Below are 25,269 nucleotides of genomic sequence, written 5' to 3' on the forward strand. Positions count from 1 at the left end.
CTATGTTGCGTTCAAGTCTCTACGATATCTATCTATGTTGCGCTCAAGTCTCTGATAGAATGGTAGTACCCTCCCCCAATTTCGTTATAAACCTTCCCATGACCTATGAGAAGCTACCCTGTAAAGAAGAACCTGATCGGTTCGGCGGTTAGCAAGATCCTTCGGTACAAACAAACAAACACACATTATTTGTTTACTAGCGGCTACGCCCCTAGAGGCCTCTAGGGGCACTTGAGGCGGAGAGAGTCGAATTTAATAACCCAATTTCTTATTTTAGATTTTAAAAGTAAAAAAAAATTTTTTTTTGGGGGGGGGGGGCGAAATTTTTTTTTTTTGGGGGGGTGCCCCCCCCCTCAATTTTAATTTTAGTTAAAAAAATTCCAAAATTTTTTTTTCTCAGGGGGGGGTATTTTTCATTTTTTGGGGGGGTTGGGGGTGTCCCACCCCCCAAGAAAATAGTTGTAAACCTTCTTGGGACCTATGAGAAGCTACCCTGTTAAGGAGAACCCGATCGGTTCAGCGGTTGAATTTTTACAGTAAATTTATTAGTTAATTGAATATCATTGGTCACCGTGCAAATGAAGGTGCTTTGACTTTTGTGTCAGAACCTAAATTGGGACATAGTGCATTTCAATACCCTAGGTTAGGTAACTTCATTTCACTTTTCAATAAAATCTAAAATGCAGCGGTTTTTCAGAAAATTAAATTTGAAAATTTCAAGTTCAATTTTCACCCACTAGGAGTTACCGCATAATCATGACAAGAAAAGCACAGATTATTTATTTTAAATTTTGAACAACTTCGCTTTTATAAAGTTCTTCATAAAACCACTCCTGAAGTGAGTTAATTAATGGTTATTTTTATCAATGGCTTTGTTAAGGTCACGGAAATTCAGCCTTAAATAAATCATATATAGAGAGGTTTTATGACTGACTTTATAAAAGCAAAGTTGTTTAAAATTTTAAATCATTAATCTTTGCTTTTCTTGTCATGATTATGCGGTAACTCCTAGTGGGTGAAAATTGAAATTGAAATTTTTAAATCTAATTTTCTCAAAAACCGCTGCATTTTAGATTTAATTGAAAAGTGAAATGAAGTTACCTAATCTAGGGTAATGAAATGCACTATGTCCCAAATTAGGTTCTGACACTAAAGTCAAAGCACCTTCGAAGGCACTATGTGGTATATTCATAGAAAAAGTTTTTGGAATTTGCTAATTGTAATATTTTAATGTTTTTGCTTTTTTAGTAGAAATAAATTCGCTATGAATCCTAATTATTTTTTAAAGGAATGTTTATTATAAAAACAAGGATAACAACATCCATAAAAGCTCTAAAACGGTCAGACAAACGAACATTAACACATGAAACATTAACTGTAAAATTAGAATATAAATGTATAAACTGACACAAAATTAATAGTAAATTTGTTGCAAAACTGCATAATTATATAGGAGACTGTTTAAGGACATACTTACATTTTTAGGATTATAAAGATGCTACATTTATATCACTGTACCTTGTTGTAAGAGGAATCAGTATGCCAAAAATCAGATAAATCGAATAATCATATCACATGTAAAATTGTTGTCAAAAGGTTAAAAATACACATGTTTCAAATGGACGTAAGGACTTTTTGGTAACAGTTATAGAGTTACTTTAATCGTTCCTAACTGTAATAGGAACGACATAAAAAAATTGAAATCGATAGGACAATTCTAATACGTCTTAATTAACGAAAAGAGCTAACCGTTACGGACGGACCAACCCTATTCATAGAGAAACTTCGCTTTTAAAAATGCATGGTTGATTCCTCCTTTTCTTGTTGGCCAAAGACTTAGGCTCACATGAAAGTGAATATTCCTATGAGTTTTATTTACTTACTAGGTTGATTCTTTATTCGTGCGCCCAAAATCCATGGTTTTTGCTCTTTACTTGGCTCACCCTGTATCTGGCAACATAGTCTTTTATTTGTATTTATTACACCCTGTATCTTACTGCATAGTCTTTGCTTTTTATTTGGCGCAACTTGTATCTGGCAACAGGCTTTGCCTTTTATTTGGCTCAACCAGTCTCTTGCAGAATAGTCTATGCTCTATATATGGCTCACCCTGTATCTGGCAACATATTCTTTGCTTTGTATTTGATGCCCACTGTGTCTGGCAACATAATCTGTGTTTTGTATTTGGCTCTCACTGTACCTTGCAATGTAGTATTTGCTTTATATTTGGCTCTTCCTTTCCTTGCTATGTAGTATTTGCTTTGTATTTGGCTCTCACATTACCTTGCTATGTAGTATTTGTTTTGTATTTGGCTCTCACTGTACCTTGCTATGTAGTATTTGTTTTGTATTTGGCTCTCACTGTACCTTGCTATGTAGTATTTGTTTTGTATTTGGCTCTCACTGTACCTTGCTATGTAGTATTTGTTTTGTATTTGGCTCTCACTGTAGCTTGCTATGTAGTATTTGCTTTGTATTTGGCTCTCACTGTAACTTGCAATGTAGTATTTGTTTTGTTTTTGGCTCTCACTGTACCTTGCTATGTAGTATTTGCTTTGTATTTGGCTCTCACTGTACCTTGCTATGTTGTATTTGTTTTGTATTTCGCTCTCACTGTACCTTGCTATGTAGTATTTGTTTTGTATTTGGCTCTCACTGTACCTTGCTATGTAGTATTTGTTTTGTATTTGGCTCTCACTGTACCTTGCTATGTAGTATTTGTTTTGTATTTGGCTCTCACTGTACCTTGCTATGTTGTATTTGCTTTGTATTTGGCTCTCACTGTACCTTGCTATGTAGTATTTGTTTTGTATTTGGCTCTCACTGTACCTTGCTATGTTGTATTTGCTTTGTATTTGGCTCTCACTGTACCTTGCTATGTAGTATTTGCTTTGTATTTAGCTCTCACTGTACCTTGCTATGTAGTATTTGTTTTGTATTTGGCTCTCACATTACCTTGCTATGTTGTATTTGCTTTGTATTTGGCTCTTACTGTACCTTGCTATGTATTATTTGCTTTGTATTTGGCTCTCACTGTACCTTGCTATGGAGTATTTGTTTTGTATTTGGCTCTCACTGTACCTTGCTATGTAGTATTTGTTTTGTATTTGGCTCTCACTGTACCTTGCTATGTAGTATTTGTTTTGTATTTGGCTCTCACTGTACCTTGCTATGTAGTATTTGTTTTGTATTTGGCTCTCACTGTACCTTGCTATGTAGTATTTGCTTTGTATTTGGCTCTCACTGTACCTTGCTATGTTGTATTTGCTTTGTATTTGGCTCTCACATTACCTTGCTATGTTGTATTTGCTTTGTATTTGGCTCTTACTGTACCTTGCTATGTAGTATTTGCTTTGTATTTGGCTCTCACTGTACCTTGCTATGGAGTATTTGTTTTGTATTTGGCTCTCACATTACCTTGCTATGTTGTATTTGCTTTGTATTTGGCTCTTACTGTACCTTGCTATGTAGTATTTGCTTTGTATTTGGCTCTCACTGTACCTTGCTATGGAGTATTTGCTTTGTATTTGGCTATCACTTTTCCTTGCTATGTAGTATTTGCTTTGTATTTGGCTCTCACTGTACCTTGCTAAGTAGTATTTGCTTTATATTTGGCTCTCACTGTACCTTCCTATGCAGTATTTGTTTTGTATTTGGCTCTCACTGTACCTTGCTATGTAGTATTTGCTTTGTATTTGGCTCTCACTGTACCTTGCTATGGAGTATTTGTTTTGTATTTGGCTCTCACATTACCTTGCTATGTTGTATTTGCTTTGTATTTGGCTCTTACTGTACCTTGCTATGTAGTATTTGCTTTGTATTTGGCTCTCACTGTACCTTGCTATGGAGTATTTGCTTTGTATTTGGCTATCACTTTTCCTTGCTATGTAGTATTTGCTTTGTATTTGGCTCTCACTGTACCTTGCTAAGTAGTATTTGCTTTATATTTGGCTCTCACTGTACCTTCCTATGCAGTATTTGTTTTGTATTTGGCTCTCACTGTACCTTGCTATGTAGTATTTGCTTTGTATTTGGCTCACCCTGTATCGTGCTGTGTAGTCTTTGCTCTGTATTTTGCACATCCTGTTTCTGGCAACATAGTCTGTTTTTGTATTTAGCTCACCCTGTATTTGGCAACTCTTTCGTTAAACTTGGCTGACCCTTATAATGCGTAGTCTTTGCTTTTTATTTTGCGCACCCTGTATCTCGCTGCGTAGTCTTTGTTCTATATTTTGCGCACCCTTTAACTCGCTGCGTAGAGTCAATTGTGTAAGTAAATTACTCTTACCCATGGAGTGACGTCCAGAGTCAAACGATTTATATCAACCACACTTGTAATCCTAATATTTATAATTACTTTTATAAAATTTAATATTCAATATATTGAGAAGCAAATTAGTATTTTATTAATTGATTACTTCTGAAAATCAAATGTTTTTATGTAAGTTGTTAATAGAGAAGCCTCTACTATAATTAGATTTTGTCTGTACGCTATTTAAGATATGGATTAATAATTTAGACATTATTAAATTTGTATTATTGACTTTAAACCTGTATAATCTAAATAGCAACTTTGTCTTTATACTTCAATGTGAAATTTTTAATTGTTTCCAAAATAAAAGTGCACTATTGTCTCCCATCCTCTCGATCCCGGAACAAAGATTTTTTGGATTATGGTTAAAATAATATACAGAAATATTAGGGGTTAAAATAATGGACGAAATTACCTCTTCTGTAGATAACATTAATGGTTGAAAAGTTTGTGCAATGGAAACAATAAACAAACAATCGATATTTAAAAAAAAGTATCTTACTTTTTTGAGTCAACGAATGAGAAGGCAATGAGCATGTCTATAAACTTATAGTACCATCGCTCCATAATAAATTGAAACCAATTTTGCTAGCTAGGGCCTTAGTCCCCTTTGGGGCTTACAAACCTGGTTTCAATTCTATAATTTTTTTTATTATTTTAATATCCGCAGAAAGCTGTCTATAATACTATACAATAAAACTTTAAAATATTCTTGAGCGACGTAGAAACTAAAAAATAATGACCAATCACCTCGGGTGAGATCAGTTTGATGGAAGTTTCTGACATTTCAAATCTCAAGCTGACATTTTGTATGGCGAGAATTTTCAATGGTTTTTGGAGTGACGAGCGAACAACGGCATCGCCAACTCAAAGGTAAAGGGGCGGAGCAGCGGTCAACCGATCAGTCTAACAGGGTCGGACGATCAAGGCTGACCTCAACTCAACATCACTGACTTCCGATCAAGTAAGAAACTTTAATATTATATGAACTGACAATCACGTTTTAATTCTCATTGACCATATCTTCATATTAAATTTTAAAAAAATTCCAATATAAAAACTTATTTTTTATTACACAGTGGTGTATAAAATATTATAATAAATATTTTCTTTTAATAAAAAGTTGTTTAAATATTTTTTTTTATTTCAAAAAACAGAGAAAATACTCAATTTTATATGTAAAATAGGTTGCGTGATAATTTTTTGATAAAATTCCAGTTTGAAAATAATAAGGGCGTAATTAGAAAATCCACAAAGTATTACTTATGAGATATATTGAAACATTAATTTGCTAACTTCATTACAACTATTATAAAAAATAATCTGTATCACAAAAATATTACTCAAAACATAAATCATATACAATTTTCTTCATAATTAAATAATTTTAAAAATATTTTTAATGATAATATTATGAGTTCATAAAATTTAAATTTGAAACAATTAGAAACGAATCTACTCTATAACTATACGTTTTTTAAAAGTAACAAGTCGCCTATTAGTTCCCTTTGATTATTGAAAGGAAACAACAATTTATGCCCAATGTTTCTCTAACAATTTTCAATGTTTAATATTATCTTTCTTCATCTCAGTATTTAAGGGGAAAGAAAAATAGCCTGAAACCATTCTTGGACCCAAATGAAGCTTCTCCAAAATGATAAATTTAATCAGTTTAGGGATTTGCAAGATCCCAAGGGACAAATAAAACAATTATTACATTATATAATAAGGATAGTTCAGTTTAAGAAAGCTTTATATTGCTGCACTACTTAAAAAGATACTTATCCTTGTTTTAATCTTACATATTTATCAAATATGAACGAAGATGAATTTATTTATTTACAATAGAATATTGAGCCCACCAAGAAGAATAGAACCATACACAAATGCGTGGCCAATGATGTGATATTCCTTAAATAAACAATAGTTATATACTAGCTTCGCTCATAACTAGATAATATAATACTCAAAAGTTTAAAAGCTCGATTGAAAAAAATGCATATTAAGAGAAAAAGTAACTATTTTTCGTCAAGTCCGTAAAAAAACAGTTCTAAGTCACAATTATGTCGTAAAAGATATATTAAATTAAATTTTTTAAATCATAAAATCCGTCCCTCAAGGCTAACAAAAAATGAATTGACAAGGCTGTAAAGAGATTAAGAATAGAATTACAGATCCACAGACCAACAAATAAAGCATGTAGAGTAGTTGTACTCGTGGACATTGTTTTTTTCTTTTGGGGGAAAGGGTTTATAGGTTTGGGTCCAGGGTGGAGGGGAGCAGGTAATTTAATATAGTTCGAAATATTTCGCAGTAAGGACACAGTGAGACAAACATCCTGCTAGTATGAAAATAACCTGAAAAGTCTGTTTAATCTCCTGGCTGAAAATCATAATGAACCAATAGAAGCCTAAAAAAAACCATTTTAATGTTAAAAGCTGTGCTTTTCTACATTTTCTGTGCGACCGTGATGGATAGCTTTTAGGCATAGCCGTATAAGAGATATTACCTGTTAGTAGAAATATGATTGCAATGAAACCATAGGCCATAATTTTGTCACATGCATCAACCTACAATATGTACAGTTTTTAATTGAATTTTTAGGGGGGGGGGGGTGTTTTTTTTCTTTGGGTTGATTTCTCTCTGGAATGTGGTGGTACCCTTCCCCCAAATATTTATACACTTAACAAGAATCTATAAGAGCTATAATGTAAAGGAGAACCATATCGGTTAAGGGGTTAGCAAGATATTTCGATCAAATAAGACAGACAAACTCAAAGAAATCCTGTTACATTTATATTTATTTATCAAATCAAATTTAATTATTTTAATCGTGCTCTTCAGTCGGGTCTCTAGCCGCGCAGTTTAATGATATTCTAAAATACAGTTTACCTCTTTATAATGATGTTTTAATTTCTTTGCTCTTTGGTGAAGCTCTGATTTGTGTCTATTCTCCGATAATCTGAAATAAAACAAGGATGACAACATCCATAAAAGCGAAGCACTGAAACGGTAGGACAAAGGGACATTAACACTTGTATAGTTTCAGAACTGAATAATCCTAATATAAATTTATAAGAGTCAAAGCAAAATTGTAAGTAAATTTGTTAAAAAACTGCTTGATACAGGATAATGTTTATGGACATACTTACATTTTTAGGACTTGATTATAGAGTTGCTTCGTTTATTACATTATACTTTGTTGTCCCAGGAATCAATATACCAAAAATCAGATCAATCCGATGATTAGATCACATAAAAATTTGATGTTAAAATTCAACATGTTTAAAATAGACGTACGGACATTCTTGTAATGATTATAGAGTTGCTACGCTTTCTAAATCGTACCTAACTGCTAAAGGAATCACCATGCAAAATTTGAAATCTATAGGACAATTCTAACATGCCTAAATTAACGAAAAAAGCTATCCGTTACGGACGGACGGACGGACGGACCGACCCTAATTATAGAAAAGCTTCGCTTTTAAAAATATTAAAGTAGCAGGTTATCTAACCGTAGCGAACGATTTTGATAACTGCTAAACTTATACAGTTCCCTTTACAAGAAAGCTAATTATAGGCCCAAAGCTTAGGAATTAAATCTATTTGGGGGAGGATACCTCCGCCTTCACAAGAGAAATAGAATAAATAATTAAGTGGTGTAAAGAGTTTTAGGAATATAATGATCATTTTTTATTCTTTATACTAATTAGGCAATCTATTTTTATGATAGGCACAACTATGAAAATGTCATAAATTTCAGGGTGGGAGAAGACAATTTGAAAATACAATCCTTCCCAATACGAACTACCAACTGTAGAGTTTTTTTTTCACGTAAAAATTTAGGGTAAAATTATTCGTTTGTCATTGTCCTATCCCTGTATCAATGAATCTATTTTGCCAACAAGCCAAATTTTTCTCTCACTCTCTCTCTCTGTTATCTAATTTTCTTTATATTTTTTTTTGATGCGCAGCAATTCTATTAATTTGGTATGTCTCTAATTTTAGTTTCGCTTCATTTAATCAATTTTGAGGACAAAGCCTTCCAATATTTCTAAAACAACTCTAATATCATTACAAACCAATGAAAAACTTCAAGAACCCTAGGTAGTTAGATGCTATACAAGGATCTAAAGATATAAGACAATGGTCGATAAAATGATGTACTTCCCTAATGATGATTATTACTCCTTCTGTAAATTACAATGAGTGGTTGAAACGTTTGAGTACTCAATGATTCAATTAAAGTGCCCAAAGTTTTTGTGCCAACGAATAAGAGAACGTGATTATGAAACATTTGGGACCAGTGTAATAAAGAGCCCAATGTCCCCTACTTCCCTGGATGCTATACCTAAATGAATACCATTTTCTCCAATATAAATATAATGTTGCTGCGCTTTTGAACATACTTGTACTTATTTTATTGTTGTTATTATATGCAATTGTCATTAAAAAGTCAACTTTTAAAAGGTGTCAACAATATCTACCATAAACATAGAGTTCCGACAAATAAAAATCGTAGTTGAAATATCCATTTAAATACAAAATTTTGTAGCGAAGCTACTCTATTAGTGTTCGTGCCTGTAAAGCAAGGGTGTACAGATTTGTGTTATTAGAGTAGAAATTTTAATTCACTTTAATTCTCAATCCTTAACATTCATTAACTTTCTTCGCTCTTAATTTGAATATAGAATAGTGCTTATTAAAAGACGGACAAAACCTAATTGTAGAGAAACTATACTAATAACATTAGAGTAAATCATTAGATGTGGAAGGGTTAATAAACAATTTTCTAGCAGACGAAAAAATTCCTTGGGAAAAGGGGGCAGGTAGTTTTTACATCTGTACTATGGATCTATTCTACTAACAATCATGGCAATACAAATTTGTGAGGTGAAGGTACAGGGATTTTAATTGATAAGACATTGAAAATAATTTGATGTACATCCCAAGTGACGATAAACAAATTTCCCTTCTAGATATCTCTGTTATTTTGTTATTGTTTGACGTGAAATGAAAATTCTGTTCGCATATTTTCTTTTACTCAGTTTCCCCTTCGACTAAATATGATGTCCCTGTTAAGCCGGTTAGCATGCATTGACATTTATTGAGAAACTTTTAAAGTTAATAATTTGTCTAATATTTGATTCGTCATTATGTCAAACATTCAGCATTACTCCAAAAAAATACACCAGGCTTATAAGTAACGCTGTACCAATAATTACAGCAGAAAAGTTAGTATTTAAAAGAAGGGCTTGTTTTTGAAAAAAATAATTTGAATAAAAATGAATTGGTTAGTGTACTATAACTATAATAAGAAAGGTTAAAAAGGTTAATAAAAATATAAAAACTGAATGCACTTTTCTCCATTGAAAAAGTGCATGACACATATTACATACTAAAAGCTGAATAAAGCACAAACGAAATGTCATGAAACTTTTAGTGAAATACTTTATGCTGAAGAGGGCAGAATTTGACAATGATTCATTTTGTATGCTTATCTGTCCGTCCATCTAGAAATGTAACTTTCCTAGCTGCTATTTAAGATAGACGGCTGAAAATTTGTTGTGAAGATTGCATATACCAATAAGCATCCGGTATATAATTTACTTGAGCTGATGAAATATAAGATTTTAAAACATTAAAAACGCATATAAAAGTTTTCGTAATTTTCTCTCAATATATTCACATCTGCTATTAATTTTATTTGTCCATTTTTCAATTCATGATTTTTCATTCTTCGCTACTTATGGATGTTGTCATGTTTGTTAAAAATGATATTCTAGATTGCGGAGGATTTTTTGATTGGCCAACAAAAGCAAAATATTTTATATAACTTTTAAAAAAGAGATGATGCATTCAAAAGCATAGTTGGTTGTCTGAAGGATGATATTTTAAGTGATCATGCACTTTCCTTTGAAAGGTATGGTTCTGGTCAAGGATCTAAAGGGATGTGACATTGGCCGATAAATTGAAGTACATCCCCAATGATGATACACAAAATTAAGCCTTCTGTGGATTAAAATTAGTGGCTGAAACGTTTGAAAACTTAACTTAACCAACTTAACTAACCAACAAACCAAAATTCACTAAAGTCTCCAAAGTGGTGAAGCTAACGAATAAGTAAACGTTATTATAAAACTTTGGGGACTAGTCTAATAAACAGCCCATTGTTCCCTCTCTCTCTGGGTGCTGGAACACCAATTTAAGAACTTTTGTATCCAGCAATCGGTTGGAGATTTGGATTGAATTAATTTACGACCCTTTCTTCTCCCCTATAAAGTTTATAAAAATGATTTACCTATTGTTTAGAAGAAGATCGTGTTTCACCATTTTCTTGTTTTGCAGTTGCATTAAATCTGAACTGAAATATTAAAATATTGATGACAACATCAAAAAAGTAGCATAAAAGAAAAAAATTCTAGATGGAAACACGGACAAAGTAATTTAAAAAGCAGATGCTCAGTGGTCAAAAATAAAGAATGAATTTGTTTTTAAAAAGTTATGCTTTTCCATGCTTAAAACTTTATATTTTGTAGAATATCTGACAGGAAACAGCGTAAAGTGCATAAAAAATGACATTATACAATAAAATGACCAATGAAAGGCCGGTATACATTGTAGTTGACCACTGATAAAATTTATACTGGTCTCTCATTGGTCATTTTATTGTATGACGTCATTTTTTGGCGGCACTATACGCTGTCTAGTATGACAAACCTACAGACGGACAAAGTAAATAATATACTGGAATAGACTGTTCAACGGTATGGGGAATCTTCACAAAAAAATTTTAGCCGCTTTGGCTCATGAATATCAACTGCAAAGATCATATTTAGAAGATAGCATTGCTGACTGGCTAACAGACGGACAGGCAAAGTGAATTTTAGAGTAACTTTATCACTAAAAATAACAGTAAGAGAAAACTAGGATGATAATCATCAACGTAGCAAACCAATAAAAGAATTAAAAACATTTGTAGAGACAAGAACTAATAAACAATACCTGTGTATAAACGAAAATGATATTCAGATAGATAGATAATTTGATATCAAGGAATTATACAATACAAAACAAGATGACAACTATATAATTTTTTTTCAAGTATATCAAAATATGTTACATAATATCTGAGTAAATGCTTTTTGAATTTATTCACTTTAATAATAACTAGCGGCTACGCCCCCTAGAGGCCTCTAGGGGCACTTAAGGAGAGAGTCGAATTTAATACCCAATTTCTTATTTTAGATTTAAAATTTTTTTTTTTTAATTTGGGGGGGGGGGTTGGGAGTGTCCCAACCCCCAAGAAAATAGTTATAAACCTTCCCGGGACCTATGAGAAGCTACCCTGTTAAGGAGAACCTGATCGGTTCAGCGGTTAGCGAGATCCTTCGGTACAGACACACAGATACACAGACACACAGACATCCTGTTACTTTAGTATAAGGAATATAAACTTGTTACTTAACTGCATTATTTTTTTCAATAATAAGAAGCTAAACAGTATTTGTAAGATAAGAAATAAGACAAAACTAGGACAAGTAAATCCAATGGTAATTAACAGCTTAAACAAAAAAAATCCTTTTAATTTATAGCTAATTTATGATTTTGATTCTGATTAAGTAATAGTTATTGGAGCTTTTTATCTAAGGTTGTATAGGGGGCTTAAGTTTAGATAAGCTGCACTGTTAACAAGGATAACAACATTACGAATAGCGCGGCTTATTATATAATAGTGTACCTGGTTAATTTAGAAATAGGTGTGTAGTCCGGGTAATCAGAAACATCAGACTAAAATCAAATAAACATATGAATTTTAGGTGGTTTCCTTAAAGTAAAGCACAGAAAATCCATTATTTTGAAATCAAATGCTTATTACGTAGGTACTACATAGTACCCCCCCTCCGCAGTAATAAAAATATCGTTCAAGGGGGAGGGGTGGGACTTTAGTGGTACTTTATATAATTTCCATAATATTCGACGTAATCGTCCTTGTTTATTTACCTCAGTTGCGCTCTCTCCTTTGGATTCCTAAAATATTGATATTATTAGTTATTTATAGCATAAACTGTATATTGTATGTGTAATTGTTAATTAGTATCAATATGTCTGTAGATAAATAAATGAATGAACATAGAATAGCCTAAACCACCACAGTACCAATGTGAAGCTTACCTGAAATAGAAAACCTAATCGGTACAGTAGTTGTTGAGATCTTAAGCTTTAGATAAAAATAAAGAGAAAATCACAATTTGTCAGTAGAATTTACAATCTTAAAACTTTAATAAAAAACTTAAAATATATGACAATTAAAGGCCTTGTTTTATAACAGAAGATATATATAAAAAAGATAATCTACTTACTTAAATCTTTAAATTTTCAAAAACTTATATTTTAATAGCGAAGCATCTTTTTAAGAGTAAATTTCCCGTACTGACAGATTTTGTCAGAAAATGAGTGTCAAACCCTTTACTCTCTAAATTTAATCATCCTTGACCATAAGGGTGTGTCAACATAACCGTTAAAAATGAAAATTTCATCCCCTAAAAAATACACCCCACCCCCACGGCTTAATCCTGTGCAAGCTCTTTCCCCAATGATTTGTTCTCATATGGCTCAATTTTCCATTCTTGAACAAAGTTATTTCCATAAGTCTGTTGGAAACGAGTGGAGGAAACATTAGTTTCTAAGCTCCAATAAAAGGTGAGAGGCTGGTTAATGATTATTGCATTAAAACTTATTTTGTCCATTTGTTCAATTAATCTATGTTTTTTTGTGCTACGCTACTTAAAAAAGCAGACGTCCTTGTGAAACATCTTTGTTTAATATCGTAGAAATTGTTATTTGATTTAGAATAAGTTTAAATTATCAATGTAATTCTTATTTTTAATAAATGTTAAGATAAAATTTAGACTCACTTCAATAGTAGACATTATGAGCTTATATAAATTCTGAAAAAGATTGTAGGAGGAATTAATTTTTATTGATCTTGTGGCTTCGGCCCTAACTTAACATATGATTTAAGGGCATATAATATCCAACCCCCTTCTACACCCTTTTAGTTTATACCATTTGAATAAATAAGTAAATAATTTAAACGGAAGAAGAAACACGTTACGAAGCAGCTTATAGTGTGTATAAAAGTGACGTCATACAATGCAAATAACCAATGATGGGCCAGCATTTATTTTACCATTGGTCCATTAAAATCATTGGTCATTTGTTTTGTATGACGTATTTTTTATAGGCACTATAAGCTGCTTCACACGTACATCTTTTTTAAATGTTTGAAAACTTAATTTTTTTTATAAGCAGCATCCTTCTTTTCACTAAAAGTAAACCAGGAATAAAATCAATGTCTCTCGTTTGTTGGGAAATCCTTATAATAAAGTAACAGGATGTCTGTTTGTCTGTGTGTTTTGTGTGTATGTTTGTACCGAAGGATCTCGCTAACCGCTGAACCGATCGAGTTCTGCTGTACAGGGTAGCTTCTCAAAGGTCCTGGGAAGGTTTATAACTCTTTTGGGGGAGGGTATCACCAACCTCCCAAGAAAAATCGCCTCCCCCCAAAAAGGAAATTATTTTACTTTTTCTTTTTAAATCTAAGATAAAAATTTGGTTATAAAATTCTGCTACCCCCTCCTCAAGTGCCCCTAGAAGCTTCTAGGGGGCGTAGCCGCTAGTTATCAATATAAAGGTAAAAAATGCTTGATATTTTAGTTATCTTAGCTTCTAGTGGTTACGCCTCTTGCAACCCATTATACTTAAAGCTATCCCAAGACATATCTTAAGCTTCCACAAAATGGAGAACTCATTCAGTTACTCAGTTAGCGAGATCTTAACGGAAAGAAGGATAACAGAAAATGCAATACACAAATAACTATTCTTGATATACTAGATTTAATATTTATATAATTGTTTAGATAAAGATTTGTATAGAGCAACTGATCATATAAGTTTATATTATCTAGCATGAGAATATAACAGTGGGGAATTTGAATTTACTAATGTCTTATCTTTTTATGTAGATCTTTATTATGTTAGATAATTATACACAGGTATCTCGCGGCTTACACAAATGCGCGAAAAATAGTTTTTGCGTACGTTTTATTTATCCAGTTTCTATCTGCAAAATTGGACCATAGCTATTTTAGATCATTTTATGGCCAATTCTTATATAAAATGTTCAATCTGCAGTTTGTCTGCTTACAGCCTTAAAGATCAAGGTGCTTTTGTTGTTGTTGGAAATAATCAATCCCAAGAACATTTTACCGTGTATAGTACCAGTATCTTCCTTTTTGAGTTCACTCATGTTACACACTGTAAAAATATTCTTATCAAACTTAAAATATTAACAGGAAAAAATGTATCCATAAGAAGCTAAGCAGAGCACCAGAGTTTCATGTGCTCTGAAGAGATAATGTTTGCAGTTGGCTAAAATAACGATACTCCCTCCTTTACCCCATTCCCTCCCCTGAGGATCCATATTAGCAAGCTACATAAACAACAGTTTTTCCTCTATCAATATTCCACGTGTATCCTATATTAATTTAGAGGACATACCTTCGTTATAGAGTAGCGGTGCAACTATTAAATTATTTTATTAATTATCTATCTAGGCTAAAGTATATAAACAATAAACAAGACTAGAATGCATCCAAAGTTAGCTAAATATTATGCTAAAAAAACTATCATACTCCTATTCATTATTTAAAGAAAAAAAGATAAGTAAAAGATTAAAAGAGCTATTTAAAGAAAAATCACATTTCGTGAAAAAATTGCGGCAACTCCCATAGCGGCCTAAATAGTTTTAAATTTTTGTTTTTTTTTTGGGGGGGGGGGTTTAAGGTAATTTTTTTAGGAGCAATTTCTCTTGGGAGGTTGGTGGTACCCTCCCCCAAAATATTTATAAACTTTCCTGGGACACCTATGAGAAGCTACCCATTAAAGGAGAACCATATAGGTTGAGCGGTTAGCGAGATTCTTCGGTACAGACATACAAAGATCCGGTTACCTTATTAAAAGGATTTTATGAATTCGTTATTTTTATATTTCATGAATATATTCTTATAATTTTTCGTTTAACATTGAGTCCTTACGTCTTATATTCATAGCTTTGAAAATCTTAAAGATATATAATTGTAGCTTTAAATTAAGATTTAAGTTATCAAATCTTTCTGAGAAAAGGAAAAATATTGAAAACTAATCTTCCAAATAAAGTATCCATTAATAAGACTTATAAAATAAGATAAGTAAGAGCTATAATTTTGAAATTTTATCATATCAAGTATAAACATATCAAATAATAAATCCTTACCAAATCACGAAACCTTAAATCTAAAGAAATAAAATCATTCTCTTATAACTAAATTAGTGGCTTCGCCTCAAGCATCTAGATAAGTTTCACCACATATTTTTACTAACATTTTTCTTAGGACCAGTATCTATAATTATATTCCCTGAAAAGTATAGGATTGGCGGTACACCGGTTAAAGATATCTTATTTTTAGACAGACGGACAGAAAACATCTTTAGAATGTCATTTTGGTTCATACTCGAATGAGATATACCCTGATAACTAGCAGATGGGTTACACGTTGTAGGCATGGATTGCTATTTTGTGACTTTACGGTTTAATGTCACTCTGAGCCTCACTCAGCCGCAGCCATTTGACCAAGCGGCGTTTTGTCCCTGTGATACACATTCAACAACTTAGACAAAACTGAAGTATCAGCCGAAACCAACTGCGCAGATTCTAAGCTGCGTGGCTAGAACATGAAATCAGCCACAGCCATTATATTTTAAATGAATGGTATTTGGAGCATGATATTATATAATTAAACACATTCACAAGGAATATAAAACCTACAGATACATACAGTTATAGATTATCTTCGCACACAATTTATGTAACAAAACTACCTTTTAGTGTTACAGGATTTTTTTAGTGGTTAAACGCCGGTAGTACAGCATAACAAACATAAACACTGCATGATTTAGGGATTAGAAAAAATAATGCTTGTATAATGTATATTCTTAGTGAGAAGGGTTACAAAATAACAAAACTTTTGTTTTTTTTTATTTAAAAAATTTAAATTATGCAAGAAAAAACTTTCTTAATAATATTTTCACAGGCCCCGAGTCCTATTAAATTACATTGGTTAAAAACCAGTTCTGTACCGTATCTAAGCTACCAGTAGGAATATAGCGGGCACATGACGCCAACAAAGCTGGTCCAGGTACAGAATACTTGATTTATTATATTTTAATACACAACATACATTTAATTACTTTGTTGTAAAGGATTATTTAGTTTGGAGCACTGCCTAAGTGTCTAAAGTTTATCTTATTAGATCAGTGTAAAAGGTTGTTGATAGCGCAGCCTCTCTACAATAATGTAGTGCTTCTGTGTGTTCATCGATCCATCTATAGATATTCAAATTGAAAACAATTTTTTGGATTTATTTGCAGATTTAAAAATTATATACCTTACAAAAATATCGCACGGTTAAGTCATTTTAAACGATTTTTTGAAAATAATATTTCTTTTTGATTTACTGTGTGTAATTTTTATCTTGTTCTTTATTAATTTAATAGCGGCTTTGCCCCTAGGGGCCTAGGGATACTTGCGGGTAAGTCGACCGTCTATTTTCAATTTGTGATTTTAAAAAAAGATAAATATATATTATTTGGGATGAGAGGCCAGTAATTAATTTTTTTTAAAGCGAAGCTTTTCTATAATTAGGGTCGGTCCGTCCGTCCGTCCGTCCGTCCGTACGTCCGTCCGTCCGTACGTCCGTCCGTACGTCCGTCCGAGATAGATAGCTTTTATTCGTTAATTTAGGCATGTTAGAATTGTCCTATCGATTTCAAACTTTGCATGATGATTCCTGTAGTAGTTGGGTATGATTTAGAAAGCGTAGCAACTCTATAATCATTACCAGAATGTCCGTACGTCCATTTTAAACATGTTGATTTTTCTACTTTTTTAACAACAAATTTTTCTATACACGAATACCTCCTCAAAAATGTTACAAATATTTCCTAGACCTGTAAGAAACTTCAATGTAAAAGAAAACCATATCGGTCCAGCGGATATCAAGATCCTTAGCTAAAGACAGTCAGTACTGTTACTTTTATATGAATATTTTCTTTTATAAAACCTTCTTAGTTTATCATTGCTGCACTACTTATGGAAACAATTACGCTTGTAAATCTTGCATACTATTAAGATTAACATGAAATACAAATATTTTTTTAACCCACATATAGATTTTACATCCATTTATTAATTGCAAGGATAAAAAATTCGTTAGTTTAAACGGGTTGGTTACTTTTATCAAGTCATGATTGGTTGGTATAAACTCAAGCAGTGTCATCACTTTTTTTCTCGTAAAATAATCAGAAGAGGTAATTTTGTTTGACATAATTATGAGTGTACGTACTATTATGATATCATCATACTTTAATACTATTTGAAATGATATTATCAATGGACTATATATATATGTCCCCTACCTCCCTGGGTTAACGTGAGGCTTCGCTACGTACAGACACACACACACACACACAGACATACATCAAGTTGTAATTTATATAGTTGCTACGCATATAACAATTAGGGATCTAAAGGGATAAGACATTGAACGATAAATTTATATACAACCCTTAATGATGATACACAAAATTACCCCTTCTGTAGATTACAATTAGTTTGGACACTCACCTTATTAAACCGACCAATCAAAATTCAATAAAAGTCCCCAGCCTAAAGTCCCCTCCCTCCCTGTATAAAATTACTGCTAACCAGGAATTGCTACCAAACAAGAAAAAAATAGATAATTTTAATTAGAAATATTAGGGAAGGGACTGTTATTTACAGTGAAGCTACTTTACAATTTGGCCATGGTATGTTAAAATTAACTTTACATGAAGGAGTGAGTGAATTCTGTTCTCATTGGTCCAATATACTGATTAAGGATCTAAATTTACAATATTTATTCTAAGAAGTTTTACAGATACACTAAAAGTTAAATTCTGACTTCATATTTCATTTTCCAGTATGGCTTCGAAACTGATTAATATCCGCGGAGAGTTGTCTATAAAACAATGGAATAGATAATTATTAATTAACTGTGTCTTAAACGATGAAATTTAGTAATAAATTATTAGTATGCTTTTTTAATGGATAATGAATATGTATTTAAAGAATTATCTGAGTAAATATTAAAAATATTAAAATTTAATATACAAAACATTTTTTGAGTTGCTGTTTAAACTAATCCTTCTAATAAAGTAACAGGATGTGTGTTTGTCTGTGTGTACCGAAGGATCTCGCTAACCGCTGAACCGATCGTGTTCTCCTTAACAAAGTAGCTTCTCATAGGTCCCGGGAAGGTTTATAACTATTTTGGGGAAGGGTACCTCCACTCTCCCAAAAGAAATCACACTAAAATAAAAAAAAATATTCGTAGACTTCAACGCAACATTGCTAGGTATATTAGAGACTTGAAAAGAGACTTTAAAACAACATAAACAGGTATTGTAGAGACTTGAACAAAAAAACATTTAAAGTGCCACTAGAGGCCTCTAGGGGGCGTAGCCGCTAGTTTATAATAATGTAATATAATAATAAAAAATATTCTTACCTAAGAAAACATTATCTTAGATAATTTAAATTCATATTATAATCAGAATAAATTTAATAACCTGATGTTTAATTTTTACACTAGTTTTGCGTATTTAGGTTAAACCCTTTAGAGTATTGAATCGAATATTATAACAAAAAATATTTATGATAATTAATTCAAGCAAGTTATGAATAAATACAAAAAAACATGGATTATCTAGGAAAGATACTTATCTTTTTTAAATTGTCTGAATAACTTTATAAAATCCATTAGTAAGCATTTCTTAGTTTAGAGTAGCTGCGCTATCACTAGTATTGGTAGAGAAGGAAAGGTTAATGCATACAATTATTTCAAACCAGTCTATCTGACTTTTTTTTCTGAAATTCAATAAACATAATCTAAATGTCAATTGATTTGTCCTTTTTAGCAGTACAGCTACTCTATTACATGGGAATGTCCTACTTCAACTTTCACCTTTCTGTTTTGTCCACTGTCTGTACAGAACACTACACATGCAAAATTCCATCCAAATACCTTGCATTTTCTTTCATTTGTTATCTACAAGTGGCTGCGCCTATAGAGGCCCCTTGGGACTCAAAGGTATAGAGGTTACCCCACTGCCTTAATGCATTATGCTTAAGATCTATAAGAAGATTTACTGTAAAAATATCAAGTAGAGCTTTAAAAACAAACAAACATAGAAAGAAAAACATCCTATTCCTATAAAGAATAATTCAAACTAAATAAAATAATTTCCAGTATGGTTTTTAAACCAGTTACACCTGCTGAATTAGAGCTGGTTTTAAGCCAAACTTAAAAATCATGTATCGTTTTGTATTACAGACAATTTTATACGAATAATACAAAATTCATTAAATTAAACCAGTTTTGTTAACCAGGGCCTTCGGCCTATCAGGGCCAACAAAACTAATTAACCTTGTAAATTTTAGTTTTACTATCCGCGGAAATCTGAAAAGAAAGTTTTGCTACTTTACTAATGGACATATTTATCCTTGTTTTTATTTTGATAAGGAATCTTGAATTTGATTTATAAATATCAATCCAAAAATTAAGTAATTTTGAATTAAACAATTTCAAAGCCATATAATTTAAAATAGGTCTAATTAAGTTTGACAAGAAATAAATCCGTAATTTACGAAAGTCCAAAGTCTCAACATAATGGGGGGGGGGGGTTCATTAGATGAATTTGCCAAGGATTATTTCCTATGGAAGCATAGCGGCTAGCCCACCCCGCCTCCCACCTCTTCATAAAAAAATAACCTCCCCAAATCTTTTAATAATCTTTTCTTTTTAATTTATTGGTTAAAGCAGAAGAACATACATTATTTTGAAATAGAATAATACTCGTTTTAACTATTTTTTTTCAAAATTTTCAAATCTGGGGTATAAAGATATTTTGTTTGATCCTTTGTGTACTATGCTGTTATATAAGCATTTTTATGTACAACCTTGAGGGGGAAAAGTGCAGACAAAATCAGTCTTTTTGCCAGTAGACCTTCTATTGACTCCCAATTTAAAAAAAAATGGATTACATTAAACAACAACAATCCGTTTTTATAAATTATTAAGAATTAAAATTCTTTATACATATTTACTTAGAACTTGTCCTTTACATTGAAGCTGCTCATAGGTCCTGGGAAGGTTTAAAACTATTTTTGGAGAGGGTACCTCCATCCTCTTAGGAGAAATCGCCCCCAAGATAAACTTATAATGTCAATAAAGTTACTTTGTTTCAAAGATTGCAAGCTTTTTAGATCTTTAAATTTTTCTCCACAAGGTTTGAAATGTATAAGACGATTCGAACATGCTTCAGTTAAGAAATCAGTTAAACACAACTATGAATGCTGAAAGCCTTTCTTTTATACGTAGAAGGGTTGGGGAATATGTGAGGTAAGTTGGCGAATTAGGGTAATTTGCCAAAGTGCAATTGCAGTTTAAAAACTCGTTTGTAAAATGAAAAGTTGTGTTTTCACCTTTTATCCTTAACTAGAAGCCAGTGATGCAATGTAATTGGTGATTTCTAGTATATTCTTTATGGGCCTTTTTCCATCCATCCTATTTGTGTTGCATCAATTAGATTCTATTATAAAAGATACTTCATAGAATAGTATCATGCAAGTTTTATGCTATTCAATCGCTTTGAGAAACATTCGGAATTGGGCCCCAAATTTTAGTTTTAAACAACACCATAAAATTTACCCAAAATTAGTTTTAAAAAGTCTCGTTCAAATAGAAAAAGTATATGTCTTTAATCATTATATAGAACATTAAATAGCCTAAAACCCCCCAAAGACTGGAATTGTAAAAAATTGCCTGAGTTTAACCTGCGTGCTTCATAAAGCTTCCCTAAAATGATTAAACTTTATCTGTTCTGTGGGTAGCGAGATCTTAAAATACAAACACAAACCCTTACCACTTCATATAACAAACAGGCTTTGAGGTTTTACATTATTGGTTCAAATGGAAAATGCGGTATTATGGGCTCCTAGTAGTGTAGTAGTAAGATGGGGCAGAAAGCACTGAGCACTGGTATTTACTCTCTTTGTTTTATTTAGGTCATCCTTTCATCTTTTTCATAGATGCATCGCGGCGTAAAAGGACACTCTTTAGCCGCGGGCTTGTTATATAATTGAGTTTTTATTGTATCTTAAATTTTGCTCTAATCTTTATTTAAAGATTTATCGATCCTTATATTAAAGTAACAGGAGGTCTATGAGTTTAAAGATACCAAAGGATCTCACTAACCAGTGAACAGATATGGTTCACCTTTACATTGGAGCTTTTAGTAATCTAAATGTTTTTTTGCTACCTCCAAGCTCCCGAGAGAAATCGCTCCAAGAAAAAACTGACCGGCCAAAAAAATTTTAACTTAAAACTAAAATGAAAAGGGGAGGTTCAACGAACTCCCCCTTTATTAAAAGCCCATAGATGCCTCTAAAGGGCGTAGCTGCTTGTGTAATATAAAGATTTTAAAAATATCGGATCAAGAAGGCTTTAAAACCTTTTTTCATCAGTTTATTAAAACTAAATAAAACCAAATAAAATTGTTGAAGAAATGTAGATACTAATTTAAGACGTTCTGCGAAATATAATAGACAAAAACTATTATAAACAAAACCATTTTTAAAAAAAACTTAATAATGGACTTTCTCTTAAAAATAAAAATATTTTCTACGCTTCAAAGTAAAAATGTTATTTATTTATAACTAATACGGAATAAATAAACAAATTTTAAGTATACCTACCTTTTAAAACATTAACCTAAGTTTGGACAGGTATACCTATTTTATATATGATTAAAAGACCAGTGCTAATTTCATCTTTAGTATCTTAGTCCCAATACCTGGTTTCCTACGCGTTTTAGTACTGGTGGTATGAAAGCGCATTTAGTGTTTCATCCAGTGCGCAAAAAAGTCAAAACTCCAAAGGTGTCGCGAAAATAACTCGGACTGTGCAGCCGCAATTGGTGAATTTTTTAAAAATCCGCAATTCATCATTAAAGCCTGTTACTAAAAGCAAAAAATTCTCTCCTATATCCGTCTAGGTTTTTGTTTAGCTCATACCAAAGCTGCAGCTGTCGCCTAAGCCTCATCAAACCAATCAATTAATTCTCAGCTGCAGCAAGATGCACTTTTAACAATCTGTAGTCGCAGTCAAAACCTGAAACTTTAATCGCTTAAAGTTTCTAATAGCTATTACATATAACAAAATTGCAACTAATATTCCATGGGATAATTATATCCATTAAAAAATATCTTAAATTCAAGTTGTGATATTAGTTCAAAGTCTTGTTTTGCGTTGAGTATGAAATAACATCTATCCATGGGCTGTGATTCAGCCAATTAATTCAATTGAAATTACCAAAAATTAAATATTTTGTTAGCGTAGAGTTGGCGTAAAACTTGTTTTATGTAACTGAAGGGAAGTGGATAAGAAGAGGGGGGGGGGGAAGAAATAAGTGAAGAATTTTTGTTTTGAGTTGTTTGTAAGAATAACATTCCCTGGTCCCTGCATCTGTTATATGACTATATGATTCATAAGTTTATAATTTTTGTTTAAGTAATTGGAAATGGGTGGAAGAGGAGTGCCTGCAAGCGGTCCACCTGCACAGCTTATTGAGGAACCAGAAGGCTACGTTGTAAAGGTCCTACCATAACAAACAGGCTCCTGGGGAAATAACCGACTGACTGCTCCTCCTGGCCCTCCAAGTTCGGGGGTTTGGCGAAGGACCAACTATCCTTCCCAGTGAAAACAACAACAGTTAATGAAACTTTGACAAGAAACAATGACAACAACGAACAAGCAGGATCCCAGGCAGGCTTTGGTCTTCAAGCTGATGACCGTATGACCATCCCTGATGAAAGCCTATATGAGGAAGTCAGGAATGCGAGGAGAAGTCTACTTGGTCCTAAATCTACCATCATGATAAGTACATGGAATGTTCGCACCATGTGCGATTGCTCCAAAACTAACCAAATATTGAAAGAGATGTATAGCTTCAAACTCGATATCCTTGGATTGTGTGAAAGCAGACTTGTAGGTAGTGGAAGAGAAAGACTAGAGGATGGATCTATACTTTTATATTCTGGTCATGAAAAACACTCTATTAGAGGTGTTGGCATGATAATTAGCAAGAAATATGCTAAATGTATCTTGGAATGGAAACCAATCAATGATAGACTATTAAAAGTCAGATTTAACTCCAAATACTCTAAGTTAACTGTAATCCAGTGTTATGCACCAACAAACCAAGCAGAAGAGGAGGAAAAAGATAACTTCTATGAAGCCCTTCAACGTGAAGTTGACTTAGTCCCAAGACATGATGTACTCATGGTAAATGGTGACCTTAATGCAAAAGTTGGAGAAGATAATACTGGCAAAGAAGGGATTATGGGCAAACATGGACTTGGCGTTATAAATGACAATGGTCAGAGGTTTGTGGATCTTTGTTCAACCAATGACTTGGTTATAGGTGGTACAATATTTCCCCATAAGAAAATCCACAAACAAACCTGGATTTCCCCAGACTCAAACACCAAGAACCAGATAGATCACATAACTATTAACAGAAAGTGGAGAAGTTCACTACAAGATGTTAGAGTGTACAGAGGAGCTGATGTTAATAGCGACCACTATTTACTAACTGCTAAACTTAAATTAAAACTCAAAAATCCAGATAGAACTGATAAAAAACAAATTAGAAAGTATGATGTATCTAAGTTAAAAGATACTGAAGTTCTTAATCAGTTCAGAATAGCCCTACAAAATCGTTTTTCTGCTTTAGAAGAAGAAAACCTAGACAATGAAAATACTCCTGACGAAGGAAATGTTGTAGAATCCAAATGGAAACAGTTTAAAACTGCCTACCAGGAAACTGCGGAAGAAATCATTGGCTACAAGAAAAATAAAACAAAACCATGGCTATCAAAAGAAACTTGGGATAAAATTGAAGATAGAAAAAAGATCAAATCTAAAATATTGACAGCAAATTCACATGAAACTGAGCAAGTTTTAAGACAAGAATACAAAGTTAGAGATAAACTTGTCAAAAGAAGTGCTAGAAAGGATAAACGTGACTATGTAGAAGACCTGGCTAACCAAGCAGAAGTAGCTGCTAGGAAAGGTAACTCAAGAGAACTCTACAAAATCACTAAACTGTTATCTGGTAAAAATTCTTCAAGATCAAGCACTCTCAAAAATAAACAGGGCGAGATACTTACAACAGAGATTGAAAAAGCTAACAGATGGGTTGAACATTTTAAAGAGGTATTGAATAGACCTCTTCCTAATAATATTGCTAACCCAGAACCTGCCCAAAACGATCTAAATATTAGAGTTGATGTTCCAAGCCAATCTGAGGTAAGAAAAGCTATCGAAACCATGAAACCTAACAAGGCACCTGGTATTGATCAAATACAAGCAGAGATCCTCAAAGCTGACCTTGAAACCTAAACCAAGTATCTCACAGAAATGTTTGTAGCTATATGGGATAAAGAAATGATCCCAGATGATTGGTGCAAGGGTGTTATCACTAAGTTGCCCAAAAAAGGAGACCTTAGCATCTGTGATAATTGGAGAGGGATAACTTTGCTACCACAGCCAAGCAAGGTCTTTTGTAAAGTTCTGCTTTCCAGAATAGATGAAGAAATTGACGAGATATTGAGAGAAGAGCAGGCTGGTTTCAGAAAATTTAGGGGCTGTGCAGACCAAATTTTTGCATTAAGAAATATAATAGAACAAGCTACTGAATACCAGAAACCACTTTTCATAAATTTTGTGGACTTTAAGAAAGCATTTGACTCTATA

The 25,269-nt window shown here is 32.6% G+C and overlaps 2 protein-coding genes across 2 annotated transcripts; one reads left to right on the top strand and one right to left on the bottom strand.

The window, feature by feature from the left end:
* Positions 1–5,575: 5,575 nt before the first annotated feature.
* On the bottom strand, positions 5,576–13,306 carry LOC145323335 (uncharacterized). Its single transcript, XM_080165761.1, has 8 exons — positions 13,231–13,306; positions 12,317–12,343; positions 12,054–12,103; positions 10,614–10,676; positions 7,205–7,274; positions 6,822–6,882; positions 6,670–6,722; positions 5,576–6,223 (listed from the first exon to the last, which is right to left on the bottom strand). The coding sequence occupies exons 1-8, from the start codon at positions 13,243–13,245 to the stop codon at positions 6,152–6,154; spliced, it is 411 nt and encodes a 136-aa protein (XP_080021887.1). The 5' UTR covers positions 13,246–13,306; the 3' UTR covers positions 5,576–6,151.
* A 7,461-nt stretch (positions 13,307–20,767) lies between these two features.
* On the top strand, positions 20,768–24,915 carry LOC145323050 (uncharacterized). Its single transcript, XM_080165436.1, has 3 exons — positions 20,768–20,853; positions 23,024–23,101; positions 23,244–24,915. Exons 1-3 carry the CDS (start codon positions 20,768–20,770, stop codon positions 24,913–24,915), a joined length of 1,836 nt encoding a protein of 611 aa, XP_080021562.1.
* Positions 24,916–25,269: the final 354 nt, after the last annotated feature.

Source organism: Acartia tonsa, chromosome 6 (assembly GCF_053477335.1).
Source record: "Acartia tonsa isolate MP-2025a chromosome 6, ASM5347733v1, whole genome shotgun sequence".
Classification (NCBI taxonomy): domain Eukaryota; kingdom Metazoa; phylum Arthropoda; class Copepoda; order Calanoida; family Acartiidae; genus Acartia; species Acartia tonsa.